At 66.5% G+C, this 22,396-nt stretch overlaps 1 protein-coding gene across 3 annotated transcripts in view; it reads left to right on the forward strand.

Annotated features, from left to right (window-relative positions):
• The window catches only part of PRDM15 (PR/SET domain 15), a 60,066-nt gene that overhangs the window by 26,539 nt on the left and 11,131 nt on the right, over positions 1-22,396 (forward strand). For all 3 annotated transcript variants that reach the window (XM_062204822.1, XM_062204825.1, XM_062204830.1), the window contains 9 exons: positions 4,426-4,527; positions 7,248-7,469; positions 8,530-8,659; positions 9,683-9,864; positions 9,962-10,056; positions 11,019-11,106; positions 15,228-15,395; positions 18,722-18,816; positions 21,304-21,435. In XM_062204822.1, the coding sequence (XP_062060806.1) occupies positions 4,426-4,527; positions 7,248-7,469; positions 8,530-8,659; positions 9,683-9,864; positions 9,962-10,056; positions 11,019-11,106; positions 15,228-15,395; positions 18,722-18,816; positions 21,304-21,435 (1,214 nt within the window). The remainder of the gene's footprint in view (positions 1-4,425; positions 4,528-7,247; positions 7,470-8,529; positions 8,660-9,682; positions 9,865-9,961; positions 10,057-11,018; positions 11,107-15,227; positions 15,396-18,721; positions 18,817-21,303; positions 21,436-22,396) is intronic.

Below are 22,396 nucleotides of genomic sequence, written 5' to 3' on the forward strand. Positions count from 1 at the left end.
TGGCCCCAGAAACACCTCGAGCTGGGGGTCCGAGGGCACAGCGTTGGCGGGCTTGGATTCCCCAGGGTCTCAGGGAGAGTGTCTGGTCTCCCAACCCCAGCTCCTGGCGCTGCCAGCCTTCTGGGCTGGGGCTTGCGTCACCCCACCCTGTGCTTCTGTCTTCTCCCCGTGTCTCTGTGTCTTGGCCTCACCAGGACAGGGGGTGGCTCCGTCCAGTGTGACCCCACCTTGAACCCCCCCTGCAAAGATCCTGTTGCCAAGGTTCTAGGCAGGCTTGGGTTTTGGGGACCCCGTGGAGCCCACTGCTGGCTGGTGAGGGCTGGTGGCATGGGAGCTGCTGGGATGCTAGCAGGAACGTGGGCGGAGGGCTGCACTGCGAGGGTGCGCCCTATGCAGACACTGAGGAGCGACCACGAGCCCTGTGCAGAGTTCCGTGTGTTAATAGCCAAGGGCACACAGAATCTGGAGAGCTCAACCGCTCCCTTCCGGCACCCAGGCCCCACCCCTCGACTTTGCTAATCCCAGTACCCGGCCTGCCCTGGGGCAGCGCCCACTTGCTCAGAGCCACAGTGGGGCTGGGTTCCCCGGGCAGCTTCCATGTCGCTGAGATCTGGGCCTGGGTTTCTCATGTCCTCAAGGCCTGGGCAGTGGCCACTCTGTGCCCGTGACCGGCCCTAACTGCCCGTCACAGCGGGGTGTGGTCATTAGACGCTGCCTTGAGTCCTGGATGAGGTCACAGCCCTCATGGCTCGCAAGGTCAAAGTCAGAGGTCACTGCCTTTGTTGGAGTAGTGGTTCTGAGTGCTCTTCCCGTGCTGGGAAACCATTTAATCCGGAGCTGCGTCTGAAGTGGATTTAAGCACAGTTAGCCGGGACCGCGACGGGCAGCAGAGCCACCTCCTGCCCGAGGGGACCCTGGGTGGCCCCGTGACTCCTGTGCACGCGGGAATGGTCAGACCAGGTCGGCCGACATGAGTGGAGCACGGGCTGGCTCTGAGCACACCCCACCCAACGCTGACTTCTAACCAGGGAAGGGAGTGAGTGACTCGGGGACTGCAAGCTGAGAGAGGTGCGTCCTGTGGCTGTCGCTTCCAGCTAGGACACACGGCAGCAGGTGTTTCTGGAAAAGCCGAGTCATTGGCTCCGGTGAATTGGTTGTTGCATTCCTTGTGTTCTCTCTACCTGTGGAATGCCCACCACGCCCTCCAGCACCGACACTCTGGGCAGACGGTACCTGGTGTCCCACCTGCCCCAGGCATCCCTGGCACCCACCCACGCCCTTCCCCAGCCCCAGGAGGCGCCCAGGGTACAGCGCCGATCTGGAAGGTGCCCGTCTAGCACCTTGTCCAGCTGACGCCAGGTGTTGGAGCCCCCAATAGATGACGGGTTCTGGGGAGGGGTGAGAAGTCTCAGAGCTGGGGCCTGTGTGACCCTGGCCCCAGGATCAGTGTGTGCAGGGCTGGGGCCTGTGTGACCCTGGCCCAGGTTCAGCGTGTGCAGGGCTGGGGCCTGTGTGACCCTGGCCCAGGTTCAGCGTGTGCAGGGCTGGGGCCTGTGTGACCCTGGCCCAGGTTCAGCGTGTGCCGGGCTGGGGCCTGTGTGACCCTGGCCCAGGTTCAGCGTGTGCAGGGCTGGGACCCTGTGTGACCCTGGCCCCAGGTTCAGCGTGTGCAGGGCTGGGGCCTGTGTGACCCTGGCCCAGGTTCAGCGTGTGCAGGGCTGGGGCCTGTGTGACCCTGGCCCAGGTTCAGCGTGTGCAGGGCTGGGACCCTGTGTGACCCTGGCCCCAGGTTCAGTGTGTGCAGGGCTGGGGCCTGTGTGACCCTGGCCCAGGTTCAGCGTGTGCAGGGCTGGGGCCTGTGTGACCCTGGCCCAGGTTCAGTGTGTGCAGGGCTGGGGCCTGTGTGACCCTGGCCCAGGTTCAGCGTGTGCAGGGCTGGGGATGTGTGTGACCCTGGCCCAGGTTCAGCGTGTGCAGGGCTGGGGCCTGTGTGACCCTGGCCCAGGTTCAGCGTGTGCAGGGCTGGGGACGTGTGTGACCTTGGCCCAGGTTCAGCGTGTGCAGGGCTGGGGTCTGTGTGACCCTGGCCCAGGTTCAGAGTGTGCAGGGCTGGGGTCTGTGTGACCCTGGCCCAGGTTCAGCGTGTGCAGGGCTGGGGTCTGTGTGACCCTGGCCCAGGTTCAGAGTGTGCAGGGCTGGGGTCTGTGTGACCCTGGCCCAGGTTCAGCGTGTGCAGGGCTGGGGCCTGTGTGACCCTGGCCCAGGTTCAGCGTGTGCAGGGCTGGGGCCTGTGTGACCCTGGCCCAGGTTCAGCGTGTGCAGGGCTGGGGCCTGTGTGACCCTGGCCCAGGTTCAGCGTGTGCAGGGCTGGGGCCTGTGTGACCCTGGCCCAGGTTCAGCGTGTGCAGGGCTGGGGCCTGTGTGACCCTGGCCCAGGTTCAGCGTGTGCAGGGCTGGGGCCTGTGTGACCCTGGCCCAGGTTCAGCGTGTGCAGGGCTGGGGCCTGTGTGACCCGGCCCCAGGTTCAGCGTGTGCAGGGCTGGGGCCTGTGTGACCCTGGCCCAGGTTCCGTGTGTGCAGGGCTGGGGTCTGTGTGACCCTGGCCCAGGTTCAGAGTGTGCAGGGCTGGGGCCTGTGTGACCCTGGCCCAGGTTCAGCGTGTGCAGGGCTGGGGCCTGTGTGACCCTGGCCCAGGTTCAGCGTGTGCAGGGCTGGGGCCTGTGTGACCCTGGCCCAGGTTCAGCGTGTGCAGGGCTGGGGCCTGTGTGACCCTGGCCCAGGTTCAGCGTGTGCAGGGCTGGGGCCTGTGTGACCCTGGCCCAGGTTCAGCGTGTGCAGGGCTGGGGCCTGTGTGACCCTGGCCCAGGTTCAGCGTGTGCAGGGCTGGGGCCTGTGTGACCCTGGCCCAGGTTCAGCGTGTGCAGGGCTGGGGCCTGTGTGACCCTGGCCCAGGTTCAGCGTGTGCAGGGCTGGGGCCTGTGTGACCCTGGCCCCAGGTTCAGCGTGTGCAGGGCTGGGGCCTGTGTGACCCTGGCCCAGGTTCAGCGTGTGCAGGGCTGGGGCCTGTGTGACCCGGCCCCAGGTTCAGCGTGTGCAGGGCTGGGGCCTATGTGACCCTGGCCCCAGGTTCAGCGTGTGCAGGGCTGGGGCCTGTGTGACCCTGGCCCCAGGTTCAGCGTGTGCAGGGCTGGGGCCTGTGTGACCCCGCCCCAGGTTCAGCGTGTGCAGGGCTGGGGCCTGTGTGACCCGGCCCCAGGTTCAGCGTGTGCAGGGCTGGGGCCTGTGTGACCCTGGCCCAGGTTCAGCGTGTGCAGGGCTGGGGCCTGTGTGACCCTGGCCCAGGTTCAGCGTGTGCAGGGCTGGGGCCTGTGTGACCCTGGCCCAGGTTCAGCGTGTGCAGGGCTGGGGGTGTGTGTGACCCGGCCCCAGGTTCAGTGTGTGCAGGGCTGGGGCCTGTGTGACCCTGGCCCAGGTTCAGCGTGTGCAGGGCTGGGGGCCTGCATGATCCTGGCCCTAGGATCAGCGTGTGCAGGGCTGGGGTCTGTGTGACCCTGGCCCAGGTTCAGAGTGTGCAGGGCTGGGGACGTGTGTGACCCTGGCCCAGGTTCAGCGTGTGCAGGGCTGGGGCCTGTGTGACCCTGGCCCAGGTTCCGTGTGTGCAGGGCTGGGGCCTGTGTGACCCTGGCCCAGGTTCAGTGTGTGCAGGGCTGGGGCCTGTGTGACCCTGGAGCAGGCACTTGTGCACTTGTGGCTGGCATGACCTTGGGGCCCCTGAGTGGCGTGGCCACGGGCACGTGTGGCTGGCGTGACCATGGGGCCTGTGAGGGACATTTTCTAGTGTTTCTGAAACACCGGCAGTGGTGACGTCGGTCTACACCCTGCAAACCTCGCCGGTGCCTATGTGGGGTCCAGGGACCACACAGTTGTACACCGTGGTGTGGGCTCCCTGTGGGCGCAGGAGGCTCTGCCGTGAGGTCAGGCTCCGCCCCACATGGCCCCTGCGGTTCTTGTCTTTCCCAGAGGAAGCAGCACGTTCCCCGAGGCCAGGGTCTTGGTGTCCTTGCTGCCGAGTTCCGGAGCACGGCTGCCACCGCGGGTTCTGTGGCATGGCAGCAGGCACGGGGCCACTGGCGGCTCGGGTTCCACGCCTCTTGTTGCGCGAGCCAGTGAGAGGTTGGGGGTGAAATGCGGGTCCTGGGGGACGCTTCTTCCTTGGAGTCCTAGGAAGGGCTGTGTGTGGTCCCGTCTGGCCGCAGGACAGGGCCTGCAGTGGGCGGCCACCAGCACCAGCCCGTGCGTGGGGGGCTGGAGCCAGAGGCGCTCATGAGGTCGCCTTCAGGTCGAGCCCCCCCTGCCCTGGGCTGAGGCTTCCCAGGGGGGTGGCGGGCTGAGCCCTCGGACATCGTGTTTTCCCCTCTTCTGCAGCTGCCGGTACCCCGGAAAGCAGCGCCCCCGCGGAGTCAGAGCCTGGCCAGTGGGCATGCAAGGTGTGCTCAGCCACCTTCCCTGAGCTGCAGCTCCTGAACGGTGAGCTCTGGGTGTGCACCGGGCCCCTCTGACCTAGGCCCTCTCCTCCCTGCAGTCACTGGGACCAGGGCCTTGGGGCTTCCTCCGCCCAAACGCAGCGGGCGCTCAGCAGGCGGGCAGGTGGGTGCCAGCACCATGTGGGCCCCCCACGTTTTCTCGGCTGCCCCTCCCACTGCCCCTTTATCTGCAGACCGGCTCAGGTCCACTCGTCCACCTAAGGTGGCCAGGAAGCAGCTGGTTCCCTCCCCAGTTCTGGGGAGCCCCAGGGAATTCCCAGGGGAGTGGCTTTCTGTAGTAAAGACAGGTGTCAGTCAGGGGAGCCAGGGGCGGGATCCCAGGTGAGTGCAGTGTGCCTGTGCGTGGAGGCCCCGACCTTGACCTTGTGAGGGTGTGAGCGAGGGGTTGTCGGCAGGTGCTCAGGAGCAGGCCAGTGGGCGGAATGTTCCGGAGCCCGTGAGAAGGCGGCGGAGTGAGCATTGCGCGGGAGCTCTCAGGGCGGCGCTGCGTGGTCACAGGCTCCTGGCCTCGGTGTGCTCACTGACGTGCCACGCGCCCTGCTGGTCACCGCGATCTGAATAGCGAGCGGGGCTAACACGCGGGGTTCCCGGAGTCGCTCTGCACCGCCCCCGCCGTGCTGAGCTCTGACAGTGCAGTTCCTGCTTGCAGTCACCGGGGCACCCTCCGCTGACCAGCCCTGTGCCGGGTCCCCGCGGGAGCACTTCCCCGAGTTAGCGCAGGACAACTTTCCCCAGCTGCCTGGCACTTCCGTGATGCCCATTTGGGAGACAGGCAAACAGGCAGGAGCACCGAGTCGCCTGCCCAGGGTTGTACAGTGTAGACGTGGGGCCAGGTCCTGCTCCCCGGCCTCTGCTGCCTTCTGCCTGCTCAGGAGCCCAGGAGGAGACGCTGTGAAGAAGCGGGACCCCTGGGGGACCGGCCCGTGAGGGTGCAGGGGCCAAATGACACCGCTGTGGGGAGCAGTTCCCCAGAGAGCAGGTAGTGCCACCTGGGTCGTGCCGGTGCCGCCGGGGTCCCCGGGGTGGGGGAGCTCACCGAGCCTGCAGTCAGCGTCTCACGGCCGCCTGTGAGCTGTAGGGGAGCTGTTTTGTGGTTTCAGGACCCAGCTCGCCAGGTGTGCGCTCTCTGAGGTTGGCTGATTTCCACGCCAGACCAGCGCTTTGAACTTGGAGGAGCTTCCTTTGTTTGTTTCTTAGTTGAGCTCAGGCGGGCAAGGCCAGCTTGTGTTATCTGAACGCCCGAGTGCTGGGCACAGCACAGCGGTGGCCTCTCCCCTGAGGGCTGGCGCTGCCCGTGCCCCGGGGGCCCTGCTCACCTGCGGGCGCCAGCTTCACCTGGCACCTCTTGGAACTGCACCGAGCAGGTGACACAGAAAGCGTGGGGAGCCGGAGTTGCAGCAGGTTTGGGAGCTGGAAGCTGCTCGGGCCGGTGCTCAGCACCAGGCCGGTGGGCAGAATGTTCGGGAGCCCGTGAGAAGTCTGCAGGCAGCTACGCAGCTCAGACGCAGAGCGGCAGTGGGGAGACAGTCTGCGCCCGCTGCCATCTCCAGGCGGCAGAGAGCAGAGCAGAGGCAGGGCCGGCGGGCGGAAGTCCATGTGAGCAGGGGCGAGACCCCAGCTCCCTGCCATCTCCCGCAGATCCCTCCCCCTCACAGGGCTGCTCCCGGCAGGCCAGCAGAGCGCTAGGGGGGTCGCGTGTGCAGGGGACCCCAGGTCAGGGCCTCACCCTTTCAGCTGCCTACTCACGCCCTCCTCCCTGGGCAGGGGTGTGGGCATAGGGCATCTCTAGGAACTGCTGTTGGGGGGTGGCCTGAGGGGCCAGGGCAGTGGCCACGGCCCTCTGGGCATGGGGTGGGCGGGTGAGAGGCCATGACGTCGTGACCACGCCCCTCCGGCTTGTGTGAGAGGTGATGCTGTCGTAAGAACAGGGCGCTGTAAAAATAAAAATCAGAGACTAGGAAGTAACTGAACATGACGTGTGGTGGGTGGCTGCCCTGAGGAGTCTCCCGGAGAGATGGGCGGGAAGCGACCACTCCTGGAGCAAAGCTGAGAACGTGTGAGGGGCCGGGGGCGCAGCGTTCCCCAGGGAAGGCGAGAGGGGCAGGGGAACCTTGGCATGAGGGGCGTGGTGAGTGAAAGTGACCCACAGGGAGCTGCGTGCAGGAAGTGTAGGGTCGAAAGGAATCACCAATGGTGTTAGGCCACCATCTGCAACGCCAGCTTTTCACAGGAACATCGGTTCAAGTCCCAGCTGCGCCACTTCCGATCCAGCTCCCTGCTAAAGCGCCTGGGAAGGACGGCCCAGTGCTTGGGTGTGGGTGTGGGAGGGGCTCCCCTCACCGTCACTGTCGATGCTGGGTGTGGGTGTGGGTGTGGGAGGGGCTCCCCTCACCGTCACTGTCCCGGCTGGGTGTGGGTGTGGGTGTGGGTGTGGGAGGGGCTCCCCTCACTGTCACTGTCCCGGCTGGGTGTGGGTGTGGGTGTGGGAGGGGCTCCCCTCACTGTCACTGTCCCGGCTGGGTGTGGGTGTGGGTGTGGGAGGGGCTCCCCTCACTGTCACTGTCCCAGCTGGGTGTGGGTGTGGGTGTGGGAGGGGCTCCCCTCACTGTCACTGTCGCGCTGGGTGTGGGTGTGGGTGTGGACGGGCACCTGTCACTGTCGCGCTGGGTGTGGATGGGCACCTGTCACTCTTCCTCCTTGCAGAGCATCTCTTGGGCCACTTGGAACACACCAAAAGCCTTCCTCCAGGCAGCCAGAGTGAGGCGGCCACGGAGAAGGAGCCGGAAGCGCCGCGGGGGGAGCCTGCAGCCGTGCCCGAGGGCAGGAGCGCCAAAGAGCCGAAGAGAAAGCCTCGGAGGGGCCGGAAACCCAAAGCGGCCAGGACCGAGCAGCCGCTCGGCCTCACGGAAGACAAGGAGCCAGCAGGTGGGGCTGGGCCCCGGGGAGTGCCGCGCGGGCACAGTCCTCCCTGGGCCGGGACCTGGTGCTCTGGGCCTGCCGTAGGGACGCCCCCGCCATGAGCAGGAGTCTCTCCTTCCCCGGCCTCTCTCTGCTCTCCCCTTGTTGTCGGGCCTGGGACTCTGCTGGCTTCCCGTCCACGGCACCGTGGGGCACACCTCCACGTGCATCCACCCATCGCTCCTTTCCGAGCAGAGCTCCGTCCCTGTGTGGGTGCAGGTGGGCGTGTGGCTGTCCCCAGGCCCCCACGGGAGTTGGTGCTGTGACTGCAGCGCCTGGTTGGGTGTGGAGGGACGTGTGACCTCACCCTGTGGGTGTGGGTCCCTGCCAAGCTCTTGTCCCGGCGCTGTCGTGTCACACCCGCCCGAGTGACAGCACGGACACCACTCCTCTGAGAGTGGGACCTCCTTCATTGTCCTCAGAGCGAAAAGGACGAACTCAGAAGGGGGCGTTTGGCGACCACTCTTAGCTTCCGCCCTTTCTCCCCAGGTCCTCTCAGCTCCCAGGCCCTGTGTGATGTGGCAGTGGTAGGAGGAGGGGCTGAGGGAGCCCTGGGGAAGCCCTGCCCCTCTGGGAATGGGGAGAAGTGGGCGATGGCGTGGCTGTGCCACTGAGTGCCTGTGGCCGTGAGGGGCCGTCCAGCAGGGGGCTGAGTGGCCTGTGGGCCCCGCCTGGTCTCACGAGTGCTGGGCTCAGCCGGGGCCGTGTGTGCAGGTCGTCGGCTTTCTGAGCATCCCCGGGGTGGATTGCCGCACTACCAGACCTCTCCCAGGGTTGGTTTACGAAGTGGCGAGGTGCCGCTGCATGCCCACAGCCCAGACTGAAGTCGTGTTGTGCCGCTGTTGTTTTAGACTCCCCGGTCACAGTCGTGTGGGCGACTGTGTCTGCAGGCTGGCGGGCACAGCCTTGGTTCACTCCGTGTCCGTCTTAGCCATTGTGCCCGCACCTTGGGCCGCTGCTGGCCCCCTGTCCCTGCTGCCGCGGCCCTGCCCGCTGGTGACCGGCTTGTCGCGTCCCCTTCACACAGAGCGGGTGGCAGAGATCGTCACCGAGGTCCCGCCGGACGAGCCTGCAAGCGCGCCGCCCGACGAGCGCTTCATGGAGCTGGTGTTTGGGAAGTTCGCAGCTGGCACGAGCGACGGCAGCGCGGTGCCGAAGTAAGGAACCCTGGGCGCCCGGGCCCCGCGGTGGCCGCGTCCCTGCTGGGGCCAGGCGCTGCCCAGTGCTAGAGGGTCAGGCTTCATTTCTTGGGGCTGGGAGCAGCTGGAAGCTTCTGGGACTCAGGAGTTAAAGTGTCAACACCTAGAAAAACACAAGTTTTCTTGCAGTGGGTAAATGTATATAAGATAAAATTTACCATCTGCTTTTTCCTTTTTTAAAAAAATATTTAGTTATTTGAAAGAGAGAGGGAGGGAGGACAGAGAGACAGTCTTTTTTTTTTTTTGAGATTTATTTATTTATTATTTGAAAGTCAGAGTTACACAGAGAGAGAGAAGAGGCAGAGAGAGAGAGAGAGAGAGAGAGAGAGGTCTTCCATCTGCTGGTTCACTCCCCAATTGGCCGCAACGGCTGGAGCTGCACCAATCTGAAGCCAGGAGCCAGGAGCCAGGAGAGAGAGAGAGAGAGAGAGAGAGAGGTCTTCCATCTGCTGGTTCACTCCCCAATTGGCCGCAACGGCTGGAGCTGCACCAATCTGAAGCCAGGAGCCAGGAGCTTCTTCCGGGTCTCCCATGTGCGTGCAGGGGCCCAAGGACTTGGGCCACCTTCTGCTGCTTTCCCAGGCCATAGCAGAGAGCTGGATCGGAAGACGAGCAGCTGGGACTAGAACCGGTGCCCATATGGGATGCCGGTGCTGTAGGCCAGGGCCTTAACCACTACGCCACAGCGCCGGCCCCAAGAGAAGTCTTCTATCTGCTGGTTCACTCCCGGCATGGCTGGAATGGCCAGGGCTAGGCCAGGCTGAAGCCAGGAGCTCCATCCGGGTCTCCCACATAGGCGGCAGAGGCCCAAGCACTTGGGCCATTGTCTGCTGCTTTCCCAGGCCATAGCAGGGAGCTGGATGGGAAGTGGAACAGCCGGGACTTGAACCAGTGCCCACACGGGATGCGGGCTTTACCCACTGCGCCACGACGCCAGCTCCCTCTGGCTGTCATTCACCCGTCTGCTTGTCGGGCGGGCAGGTTCAGCCACCAGCAGAACAGCACCATGGCCCTCAAGCGGAGCCTGATCCTGTCCAGCCGGCACGGCCTCCGGCGCAGGCTGAGCAAGCAGCTGGCGGGGCCGCAGCGCGTGTACCAGTGCGGCGCCTGCAGCAAGGTCTTCCAGAACAGCAGCAACCTGAGCAGGCACGTGCGCTCGCACGGTGAGTGCCCCGCCCCGGGACGCCCTGGCCGGCCGACGGGCGCGCGCCGGTGCCCTCTGCGCCGGCCTGGCCCCTGACCTCGGCCGGGACCCCGCAGGCGACAAGCTGTTCAAGTGCGAGGAGTGTGCCAAGCTGTTCAGCCGCAAGGAGAGCCTGAAGCAGCACGTGTCCTACAAGCACAGCCGGAACGAGGTGGGGGGGCCGTGGGCGGGGGCCGTGGGGGGTGTGTCGCAGACTGGGCCGTGGGGGGCGGGCTGTGGACGGGGGCCGTGGGGGGTGTGCCGCGGACGGGGGCCTTGGGGGCGGGCTGTGGACGGGGGCCGTGGGGGGTGTGTCGCAGACGGGGCCGTGGGGCGGGCTGTGGACGGGGGCCGTGGGGGGTGTGCCGTGGACAGGTGCTGTGGGGGGCGGGCTGTGGACGGGGGCCGTGGGGGGTGTGCCGCGGATGGGGGCCTTGGGGGCGGGCTGTGGACGGGGGCCGTGGGGGGTGTGTCGCAGACTGGGCCGTGGGGCGGGCTGTGGACGGGGGCCGTGGGGGGTGTGCCGTGGACAGGTGCTGTGGGGGGCGGGCTGTGGACGGGGGCCGTGGACGGGGGCCGTGGGGGGTGTGCTGTGGGGGGTGTGCCGTGGACAGGTGCCGTGGGGGGCGGGCCGTGGACGGGGGCCGTGGGGGGTGTGCCGTGGACAGGTGCCGTGGGGGGCGGGCTGTGGACGGGTGCCATGGGGGCGGGCCATGGACGGGGGCCGTGGACAGGGGCCGTGGGGGGTGTACCGTGGAAGGGAGCCGTGGGGGGCAGGCCGTGGACGGGGGCCGTGGGGGGCGGGCTGTGGGGGTGTACCGTGGACAGGTGCCGTGGGGGGCGGGCTGTGGACGGGGGCCGTGGGGGGCGGGCCGTGGACGGGAGCTGTGGGGGGCATGTTGTGGACAGGTGCTGTGGGGGTGGGCCATGGATGGGGGCCATGGACAGGTGCCCTGGGGGCGGGCCATGGACGGGGGCCGTGGGGGGTGTACCGTGGACGGGGGCTGTGGGAGGTGGGCTGTGGACGGGGGCCGTGGGGGGCTGTTCTACTGGGCAGATGGGGGGATCCTGGGTGCCCTACGTGGGGTAAGGGAGAGCCCGGCCGGCTCGCTGACGCTGCCCGCGTCTGGCCAGGTGGACGGTGAGTTCCGCTACCGCTGCGGCACCTGTGAGAAGACCTTCCGCATGGAGAGCGCGCTGGAATTCCACAATTGCAGGACAGGTGAGCGGGCGCTGGTGCTGCCGCACAGGAGCGGTTTTGGTGTGTCGGCTTCTGCCCAGCGGAAGTTCTCTGGCACAGCCCGGCCATGGCTGTGCTGGGCGCTACCTCTCGGGGGCATGCAGCCAGCACGTCAGCCGGTCGTCATGGAAACATGCATGATGCCCTCGGGGTGCGGCGCTGGGGGGCCAGGCCTCCCTGTTCCCCACAGTGCCTCCCAGCGATGATCGCACAAGGCTGAGCAGTGGGCGGTCACCGCGCTAAGAGGAGGAGGTCCCTGGGGTCTTAGTGTTCCATGCCCTAGGGCTCCTGGCAAGCCAGGGCAGTGGGGCCGGGGGCAGTTGGCTTAGAGACCCACTGGGGCAGCCCTTGACGCCCACTGCATTCCCACTGGGTGCTCCGTGTCACGTGCTCCGTGTCAGTTGCTGTTGGGGTGCTGGCCGGCCTTCCCCAAGTCCTTTCCCCAGCCTCAGCCGAACCTCCCTGCTCCCCGCCCGGGGCTGCCGCTCCGTAGGCCCTGGAGGAAGCTGCTGCCGTGTGTGCCGTGGTGCCCATGCTGGGTCCTTGGTCGGTCAGCCTGTCCTGCCCTGAGGGCTCCCGGCCGAGGCTGAGGCTCCTTGCATCTGTGTCCACGTGGCCCTCCTCCCGTGGCAGGGTTCTGAGCGGCAGGCACGAGCTGTGTTTTCCCAGAGTGCCGCAGGCCCTGTGCCCGTGGAAGCAGTGGCCCCAGAAACTTCCAGAGGAACTGGCGTGCTGCTCCCTGATTCTGAGCCCTTCCGTCTCAAGTGTTCCCAAGATTTGGGGTGCAGCTCTGTGTTCCCACTGGGTGCAGCACGCGCAGACAGACCGAGCCTCCGTTGTGTGTGCTGACCAGGCTCAGGGTCCTGATCCCTTGCTGGAGGCCGCGGGGGTGGGGGCGTCGGGAAGGGAAGTCTGTCCTTGGCCTTCCGCTCTTTCTGCAGAGGCGTGGCCGCCTGCCCTGGCAGCCGCTGGTGCGCAGGCGCCCGTCTTGCCGAGTGGACTGACGGCGCTGAGCCGTGCTCCCCGTTCCTGTCTAAGGCGGCCTCGCTGCTGAAGTTTCAGGCTGAACGCTGAGCGTGTTGGCATCCTACGCTGTTGGCGTGCTGTTAGCGCTCTTTGGTGGCACTGAGACTCAGAGAGTGTGGATGCCCCTAGGCCATTAGACCAAGCATTTGTGCCAGGAGGGGAGAAGCTTGTGCACGTGTAGGCTGCTGGGTGTCTCAGGCCCACTCACTGGACCGTCTGTCTGGGGCGGGGGCCGCGTAACTCATGCAGGCGTTCCCCATACCGCCTGGGGTCAGAAAGACGGCACTGGGGTACAGCGAGATGCGAGGTGCAGACGTCAACTCCCCCACAGCTGGGCTCCCCTAGAAATCCTCTCTCCGCCCCAGGGACCTGCGCCCCGCCCTTCATCAGATGGGATTGCAGGAGGCCCTGCCCACTGTGCTTACTGGAGGGGGGTCAGGGACCTCCGGACAGCAGGTGGGGGGAGGTGTGTGCCTGTGGGAGGGGCAGGAGTGAGGCAGCCCGCGGCCACCACCTTCCGCAGGCTGCCAGGTCCCAGGACCTGGGGGGCTAGGGGGAGGGGCACCTGCCCTGAGCTGAGGAGCAGGCCAGGTTGTGGGGTGGGGGTGGCTTTGGTGGCTCGGTAGGACAGCACGTGAAGGTGTGGCCGTGCAGTGTTAGTCTTGTCCACGGTCCTGTAAGGAAACACCTGAGGCAGGATAGCTGCATAAAGAAAACAGGTCCCGGGGTTCACACTCCCAAGATCGGGGGCCCCATGGGCTCAGCCTCTGTGGGGGCCTGAGTGACGGTCATGGTGTCAGGGTGGCCAGCGGGGTAAAAAGAACGGGTCCCACTGCAAAACCAGAAGCCAGAGACCGTGTTCCCTGGCTCCTGGAACATCTCGCTCTCTGGAGGACACCTTTAATCCCGACAGTTGGCTTAGGGATCGCCCACTGGGCCCCTCCTCTTAAAGGGCCCACGTCCCGTCAAGCCACCCTGAGAAGCAGGCTCCCGAGCACCCATGGGAGGCACTGCAGCTGCTGTGTTATCTGCAGCATCGGGCAGAGCTGAGGAAGATGGCTGTGCACGGGTAGGGTGTAGTGTGGTCAGGGGACGGTGATGCGGCCACCCCCCACCGCCACAGACCGAGCGCCGGTACGTGGGGGCGTGTCCGTGTGGGCAGAGCCGGACCAGGCCAGGGGAGGTGGAATTGGCAGGAGTGGCTCTCAGTGACAGGAGGCGGCAGCGTGGCAGGACCAGGACACGGTGCAGCTGCCGTTCCCACAGCCTGGCGGGGAGGCCCTGAGCTGGGGCTACCCTGCCGCCCACCAGCTGGCAGCGGTCAGCGCTGCCCCGTGGGGAGTCCCCCGCCTCCCCTGGCCATCCTGCTTCCAAGCCCTGTGAGCATCCTGGGGCTGTGTGTTCCCCGCGGAGGGAGGGCCGGGCCCACCTCGGGTGGGGGAGTCTGCGTCCCCACTGGCCACCTGGCTGCATGACCGCCACGTGGGTGAAGTGAGGGCCACACTGAGGCTGCGCTCCCAGACCCTCCCGTGGGGGTGGGGCCGCTATTTCAGTCATCACGGACGGCTCAGGGGAGGGGGAGCTCCTGCAGCCAGTGGGTGGGCCCAGGCTGCTGCCCAGTATGCCACATGCCCAGGGCAGCCCCTCAACCAGAAGTCAGCAGTGAGAGAGCCCAGGAGGGGGTCCTGAGACCCCGCAGAGCCGGGCCTTTGCTGGCAGACAGGGCCCCGTCTGTGCCTCGCGGGTTTGTGCGTTGTACAAGCGTTGACGAAGTCCAGGGGCCGATCAGGGTGCAGCCCCCAGCTCAGGAGCAAGGACGGAGCGTGTGTCCATGGACCCTTACTCTGGGGAGGGGTACTGCACCTGTGCCACCGCACCCGTGCCAGCCCGTCTGCCACTGCTCCATGACCCAGGGAGAGAGGGCATCCACTGTACACAGAGGCCCCAGTGGGCTCGAGGGGCCAGGGTGGGTGGGCAGTGGGCATGCGGGGGTCCTGAGGACCAGTGTGCACGTCAGCCCGCCTGGGTCCTGGGTCCTAGAGAGTGACCAGAGGGCGGCGGTGTTAGAGACGTGGCCAAGTATGGAGTGTGGGGAGTCCGTGTGCCCACCAGGGAGCACCTAGGAGCCGCGTGTTCTTCAGACAGCACTTTGGAGGTGCTGGCATGTGGGAAGGAGGCCGTGGGAGCCGGGGGAGGGTGGTGGGCTCAGGGGAGCTTTCCCGGTGTGGGAGATGGTACCTGGGCGGGAGGAGGTGGTGCCACTGGGCAGGGCCGGCGGGCCGAGGCTTCAGCTCTGCGCAGGGCTCCCTGGGCCAGCAGCGCACAGCAGCTCAGGAGGCGTCCCCCGGGCCACGCCCTCCCATCGGCCACGCCCCCCGCCATGTCCTCCCCCCCCCCCCGCCACGTCACCACTGGCCACGTCCCCCCACGGCCATGTCCCCCTTTGGCCACGTCCCTCCAGTTCTCCCCACCTCGGCCACGGCCCCCAGCTCCCCCCCAGCCACGTCCCCCGTTGGCCACGTCCCCCGGCTCTCCCCCCAACCCGCCACGTCCCCTGGCCACGCCCCCTGCTCTCCCTGGCCTCGGCCACGCCCCCCTCTTCCCCGGCCTAGTCCACATCCCCTGTCGGCCACCTCTCCCCGGCCACGCCCCTGGCTCCCCAGCCACACCCCCTCTCCCGGCCTCGGCCACGCCCCCGGCCTCGGTCACACCCCCCGACTCCCCCCCCGCCACGTCCCCTGGCCACGCCCCCCGCTCTCCCTGGCCTAGGCCACATCCCCTGTCGGCCATGCCCCCCCTTCTCCCAGGCCCTGGCCACTCCCCCTCTCCCGGTCCCGGCCACGCCCCCGTTCTCCCTAGGCCCCGGCCACGCCCCCTCCCCGGTCTCGGCCACGCCCCCCGGCTCTCCACACCCCCCCGCCACGTCCCCTGGCCACGCCCCCTGCTCTCCCTGGCCTGGGCCATGTCCCCTGGCTCTCCCTGGCCTCGGCCACGCCCCCTCTCCCGGCCACGCCCCCCTCCCGGCCTCGACCACGCCCCCTCCCGCCTGGGCTCACCGCGTGTGCCGCCCTCTGCAGACGACAAGACCTTCCAGTGCGAGATGTGCTCCAGGTTCTTCTCCACCAACAGCAACCTCTCGAAGCACAAGAAGAAGCACGGCGACAAGAAGTTCGCCTGCCAGGTGTGCAGCAAGATGTTCTACCGCAAGGACGTCATGCTGGACCACCAGCGCCGGCACCTGGAGGGTGAGGGGCGGGCGGACAGGGGGCGGGGCGGGGCAGACAGGGGGCGGGGCGGGCGGACAGGGGGCGGGGCAGGGCGGACACGGGGCGGGGCAGGCGGACAGACAGGGGCGGGCAGACAGACACGGGGCGGGGCGGGCAGACAGGGGGAGGGGCAGGGCGGACAGACAGGGGCGGGCAGACAGACACGGGGCGGGGCGGGCAGACAGGGGGAGGGGCAGGGCGGACACGGGACGAGCGGACAGACAGGGGCGGGCGGACAGACACGGGGCAGGGCAGGGCAGACAGGGGGCGGGGCAGGCGGGCAGGGGGCGAGCGGACAGACACGGGGCAGGGCAGGGCAGACAGGGGGAGGGGCAGGGCGGACACGGGGCGGGGCAGGGCTGGACAGGGCAGGGTGGCCGGACAGACGCGGGGCGGGGTGGGGCAGGTTCACACTGGCCAGAGCGGGCTGGAGGGACGTGAGCCGGGGCGGGGCGGGGAGATATGGGGCGGGGCAGGGCTGGATGAGGCGGGGCAGGCGGACAGACACGGGGCAGAGCGGGGTGGGACGGGTTCACGCTGGCCAGAGCCGGCTGGGCAGACGGATGGACCGACATAGAGACGGGGCGGGGCTTCACGCTGACCAGAGCTGGCCGCAAGAGAGGAGCCAGCGTGTGCCCGTGGCATGGCCTGGCGGGCACCGAGGGTAGGAGGGTCCTGGGCCACCCCCCCCCCCCCGTGCTCCCCGTGGCCTCTGGTGAGCACAGCTTTTGTGGCAGACCTGGGACCGGCCGGGGAGCAGACTGCCTGGCCTCGCCGGCTGCTGAGGTGCCGAGTGGGAGCTAATGGCCTGCTTCCGTGGGCTCAGCTCTGCCGCGGGTGTGTGGGGGCAGAGCAGTGTGGAAGCACCCCTGGGTGACAGGGAGCACGAGGGCCGTGCGGGGCAGCTCAGAGACCCTGCTCCGGGAAAGCCCCCTCGGGAGCTCAGCAGTAGGCTGAGGGGGTCCGGGCTTGCGTTCCCATATATCCTGGCCGCAGACTCAGCGAGTGATTCCTGGAGGGAGAGAGGAAGAGGGGTCTTCCATCTGCTGGTTCGCTCCCCACATGGCCACAACAGCCAGGGCTGGGCCAGGTGGAAGCCAGGAGCTCCATCCGCGTCTCCCACCTGGGTGCAGGGGCCCCAGTACTTCGGGCCACTGCCTGCTGCCTCCCGGTACGTTGGCCCAGCCAGGACTCGCTCCAGTGTGCGAGGCCGGCGTGCCCTGGAAGAGCTTGTTACAGAGAGCCAGGCGACGTGCTTGTGGGAAGCAGAAGGTCACCCATCAAGGCTGTGGGTGAGCGAGGCCTGTCTGGACGCCGCAGCGCCCCGAGCCGCGTGTCCCCTGAGCCTCTGACCCTGCTGCGGGGTGACTCAGGCCCCAGAGCTTTGCTCCTTTCCCTTTGGGCTTCAGTCGCGGCTACAAACCTGGTCTACACCTGGTCCACCCTCAGCAGCTGTGCGCTTGGGCAGGCTGCTTGCCTGTGTGGTGGGGATAGTCACCTCCCCCACCCCCCGCCAGCGCCCGCTCCCGAAGCCCCTGGCACGGAGCCACAGGCCCGCCCCGAGTTGCCTGCCCTGTGCCGTGGCGTGGCTGGGCTGCCTTCCACGACTCACGTGACCCAGCCACCTGCGGGTACAAACACATGGCGCTGAGCTGTTATCCGTGCCTCCTTCACCTGGAGCTCAGAGCTGGGGTGTCGGCCCTGGAGCCCCAGCACGCCAGTGCCGTGGTCAGGCCAGTAACCCAGCGATGCCCCCAGGGTGGGGGCGAGAGCCCTTGAGAGGGCACGCAGGCTGGCACCAGGGCCCTTGTCACTATGCAAAGTCTGCTCTGATCCCAGCTCCTAGCTCTGTACCTGGAAATTTGCTGACCTTTGACCTTTCACCCCAGTGCTCCTTACACCGATTTAATTTCCAAGCAGCTTTTTAATTAAAAAAAAATATCGGTTTGGTGCTGGCATTCTGGGGTAGGAGGTTAAGCCTCCACCTGCGACGCTGGTCCAGCTCCCAGCAGCTCTACTTCCTACACAGCTCCCTGCTCGTGGCCTGGGGAAGACGCCCCAAGTGCTTGGGCCTTGCACCCACGCGGGAGACCCAAAGAAGCTCAGGGTCCCGACTTCGGCCTGGCCCAGCCCCGGCTGTTTCAACCATTTGGGGGATGAACCAGCCGATGGAAGACCTCTCTCTCTCTCTCTCTCTGTCTTTCCTCCTCTCTCTGTAACTCTACCTTTCAATTAAAAAACAAAAACAAAAAACAAAGCAACAACAACGAAACTTTAAAAAGAATTCTGTTCCGGCCACCTGAGGGCGCTGTAATGGGCTTTGCCTCTTGGATTGGGTGGAAGTAGCCTCTGGAGCGGCGGCTTCGCCCAGGCCTGCACACCGCAGACTTGAACACAGCAGACGCGAGAGCAGTTACCCACGCCTGCGGCTCCCCGTGTCCTTCCACGGGGGGGGGGGGGGGGGGACCGTCAGAGGAACAATTCACTGCCGTAGTCCCTGGGCTTCTGGCCCGCTTGTCCCTGCTCTGTGGGTGCCCTGCCCCCCTCAAGGATGGGAAAGAGAAGGGCTGTGAGGTGTGGGGTCAGCCCTGTCTGTGCCCTCCCTCTCCCAGGGCGGGGGGTCAGGTGTGGGGTCAGCCCTGTCTGTGCCCTCCCTCTCCCAGTGCGGGGGGGGGGGGGTCAGGTGTGGGGTCAGCCCTGTCTGTGCCCTCCCTCTCCCAGGGCGGGGGGGGGGGGTCAGGTGTGGGGTCAGCCCTGTCTGTGCCCTCCCTCTCCCAGGGCGGGGGGGTGGTCAGGTGTGGGGTCAGCCCTGTCTGTGCCCTCCCTCTCCCGGGGCGGGGGGGGTCAGGTGTGGGGTCAGCCCTGTCTGTGCCCTCCCTCTTCCAGGGCGGGGGGGGGGGTCAGGTGTGGGGTCAGCCCTGTCTGTGCCCTCCCTCTCCCGGGGCGGGCGGGGTCAGGTGTGGGGTCAGCCCCGTCTGTGCCCTCCCTCTCCCAGGGCGGGGGGGTCAGGTGTGGGGTCAGCCCTGTCTGTGCCCTCCCTCTCCCGGGGCGGGGTCAGGTGTGGGGTCAGCCCCGTCTGTGCCCTCCCTCTCCCAGGGCGGGGGGGTCAGGTGTGGGGTCAGCCCTGTCTGTGCCCTCCCTCTCCCGGGGCGGGGTCAGGTGTGGGGTCAGCCCTGTCTGTGCCCTCCCTCTCCCAGGGCGGGGGTCAGGTGTGGGGTCAGCCCTGTCTGTGCCCTCCCTCTCCCAGGGCGGGGGGGGGTCAGCCCTGTCTGTGCCCTCACTCCCTGGTGCGGCTGCCGTTTCAGGAGTGCGGCGGGTGAAGAGAGAGGACTTGGAGGCCAGCGGGGAGAGCCTTGTTCGCTACAAGAAGGAACCTTCCGGATGTCCTGTGTGTGGCAAGGTAATGAACGCCCTGGGTCTGTCCTGGACCTGGATGGAGAGCGCATCGTTTTCTTTGAAAGTTTTTTTTAGGATTTTATTGATTGATTGATTTGAAAGGCAGAAGTACAGAGGGAGAGAGAAAGCTCTCCCATCGCCCGCTTCACTCCCCAGATGGCTGCAGTGGCCAGGGGTGACCCAGGCCACAGCCCGGAGCCTGGAGCTCCATCGGGGTCTCCATGTGAGTGGCAGCGACCCGAGCACTGGGGCCGTCTTCTGCCACTTTCCCACGGCCTAACGGGAGTCCACGCAGGGTCCTGGGAGGAGCAGTGCCCCTGCTGGACGTTCCTGCCTAATTAATAGGAAGCTAGATCGGAAGGGGAGCAGCTGGGACTCGACCGGCACTCATGGGAGGCTGGCGTAGCGGGTGCGGCTTACCCGCAGTGCCACAACGCCAGCCCCTATCTATCTATCTATCTATTTATTTTGTAAAGATTCATCTATTTTACTTGAAAGGCAGAGTCACAGAGAGACAGAGAGGTCTTCCATCCACTGGTGGCCCGGGAGGAAGTGGAACCCCGTGTCTTCCCGTGGAATTTCCTGGCTTGTTTCCCAACCACAGAGTATGCCGGAAGCCGTGGGCCAGCAGTACAGCCTGGGGGCCCACGTGGGCCTCTGACCTCGAGCTGCAGGGCTGCGGTGGGGAGGGTGCGGGGCTGGCGAGGTGGATGTAGCCTGTGCTCTGTGCTGCGTGTCCCTTTTGTCCTGCCCGTGACCTCCGGTCCCTGGGGAGCACCGCTGGGGGACCCTGTGCACAGAGCCGCCCCTCCCCCAGACTGGCGTGAGAACGTGTTTCACTGTGGCGCTGGGCGAGCTCTCTGCGAGGTGGAGGCAGGTGGTGAAATAACCCGTGTGTTAATACCAGGGTGGGCCGGGCCTGCCCTGTGAATACACAGCACAGAACCCCCTGCAGAGGAGGGGACCCCCAGGGAAGCCTGAAACGGTGCCTCCTAGGGAGCTGTGTAGCCTGTGTGTGCCACTGTCTGCTGTCTGATGATGAGGTGGCTACTAAGTAACAGGCGGTAGCTACTAAGTAACTAACAGGCGGGTAGCGGACACTGTGTGGATACAGTGCACAGGACGGGGGAGCTCATCATGTCACTCACATTTGAGCATATTGGAAGGTCACTCACTCATGGAATTTTCCATACGATCTCTTTTTGGACCATGCTTGACCTCAGGCCACTGAAACGTGGAAAGTGAGGTGACAGATGGGGGCTCTGCTGTGGCCGGCACCTGCAGACCCTGTGCCTCTCAGAGCTGCCCACCCTCCCCCTGTCCAGCCAGCCTCCAGCCCCACATCCCTCCACGGTGGCCACCGCGCTGTTGGCCTGAGTCATCGGGCGGTCTGGGATAGAGCTGTCCCGAGAACACGTTAACCTTCTGTCCCTCGGCATCTCGTGTTCTCTCTGTGAGCGGGTGGCCGGGCAGGTGAGCTGCAGGCGGCCTGGACCTGGGTTTCCTGGCCGCTGGGGAAGGCCGCCCACGGGGAGGCCTCGGAGATGGGGAGATCTTGGCGGTGCTCTGAGCTGCCACCCTGGTAGGAGCCTCAGTATCCCAGCCCCAGCCAAGTGACCCCTGGGGGACGAGGGTGCCACGAATGCATCTCCGGCCCCAGCGCAGCCGTCCTGCTGGGCTGGAACCAGCAGGAAACGGGCGGTGTCGACGTGAGCGTGCCTGGACACCACCCCCAGGCCGAGGCGTAACTTGACAGCGGCTCCCCGAGATGGCGGCTGCTTCCGTGCGCGGCTGGCCACTCTGGAGGCCGTGTCCTTGTAAGGCGTGTCCTCGTGAGACATCCCAGCGAGCTAAAAAGGGTCGGGCCGAGCGGCCGTTTTCGGTGACACCCAGAAGGTGGCTCATTCCGTCTGGGAACCTAAAAGGGAAACAGAGTCACAGAGATTACTCTGCTGAAACCAAGTTTGGAAACGCACGCATACACCCTGCCCGTGACCTCGTGGCAAAGCCCGCACAGTGACCATAGGTGCAGACAGCGATGATTTGGCCGGCTCCACTGCGTGTTGTGCGGACGCCAGGTCTGGCACCCGCCCGCTGTGGCCCTCCCCATGGGGCCTGCAGGTCCTCAGCCGCCCGCCGTGGCCCTCCCCGTGGGGCCTGCGGGTCCGGCACTCGCCCGCCGTGGCCCTCCCCATGGGGCCTGCGGGTCCGGCACCCGCCCGCTGTGGTCCTCCCCGTGGGGCCTGCAGGTCCTCAGCTGCCCGCCGTGGCCCTCCCCGTGGGGCCTGCGGGTCCGGCACTCGCCCGCCGTGGCCCTCCCCATGGGGCCTGCGGGTCCGGCACCCGCCCGCTGTGGTCCTCCCCGTGGGGCCTGCAGGTCCAGCACCCGCCTGCCGCGGTCCTCCCCGTGGGGCCTGCAGGTCCAGCACCCGCCTGCCGCGGCCCTCCCCGTGGGGCCTGCAGGCCCTCAGCCGCCCGCTGCCGCCTGCAGGTCTTCTCCTGCCGGAGCAACATGAACAAGCACCTGCTGACGCACGGCGACAAGAAGTACACCTGCGAGATCTGCGGGCGCAAGTTCTTCCGCGTGGACGTGCTCAGGGACCACATCCACGTCCACTTCAAGGTGCGCATGTGGCCCGGCTTGCTCCCCGGGGCTGGGCTCCGAAACCCTGCCTTCCGCTGTGCGCAGTTCTGGGGGCGGGCTCCACGGTGCCGGCAGATGCTATGTCTGGGGGGAGTTTGTTGGGTGACAGAGGCCGGGATGAAGGTGTTCTCAGAGAGGGGGGATGGCCTTTCTTTTAAGATTATTTATTTGAAAGGCAGAGTTTTAGGACCGGGGGGAAGACAGAGAGAGAGGTCTTCCATCTGCTGGTTTACTGCACGGATGGCCATAGCTCCTGGTCAGGCTGAAGCCTGGAGCCCAGAACTCCTTCCCGGCCTCCCACGCGGGTGCAGGGGCCCAAGCACTTGGGCCATCTTCCAGTGCCTTCCCAGGTGCATTAGCAGGGAGCTGGATCAGAAATAGAGCAGCCGGGACTCAAACCAGCACTCGCGAGATGCTGGCATTGCAGGCAACGGCTTAACCCTGCGCCATCATGCTCGCCCCTTATTTATCAATTTGAAAGAACAATAAAAGGGGGAGAGAGAGAGAGAGAGAGATCTTCCATCTGCTGGTTCACTCCCCAAATGCCTACAGCAGCTGGGGCTGGGCCAGGCTGAAACAGGGAGCCCGAGCTCCATGCTGGTGGGTGCAGGGGTCCAAGCTCTCGGGCCACTTTCTGCTGCCGCCTGCAGTGTGTTAGCAGGGAGCTGGATCAGAAGCCGAGCAGCCGGGGCTCGAGCTGGCGCTCCAATCAGGGCTGCAGGGTAACCCAAGCAGCGGCTGCACCCTCCATACACAAGGCCTGTGGCCTGCCTCGTCCGGGCGCTAACCCTGTTCGTGAGGCTCTGCCTCCCCGGCCTCTAGTCACCCACCAAAGGCCCCCCTCCCAGTTCTGTCACCTTGGAGGAGAACACTGGAAGCCATGTATTTGGGGGCCACAGACCTTGGGCACAGCTGCATCCCACAGTGGCTGTCGGCTTGG

The sequence above is a fragment of the Lepus europaeus genome, chromosome 2, assembly GCF_033115175.1.
Source record: "Lepus europaeus isolate LE1 chromosome 2, mLepTim1.pri, whole genome shotgun sequence".
Classification (NCBI taxonomy): Eukaryota; Metazoa; Chordata; class Mammalia; order Lagomorpha; family Leporidae; genus Lepus; species Lepus europaeus.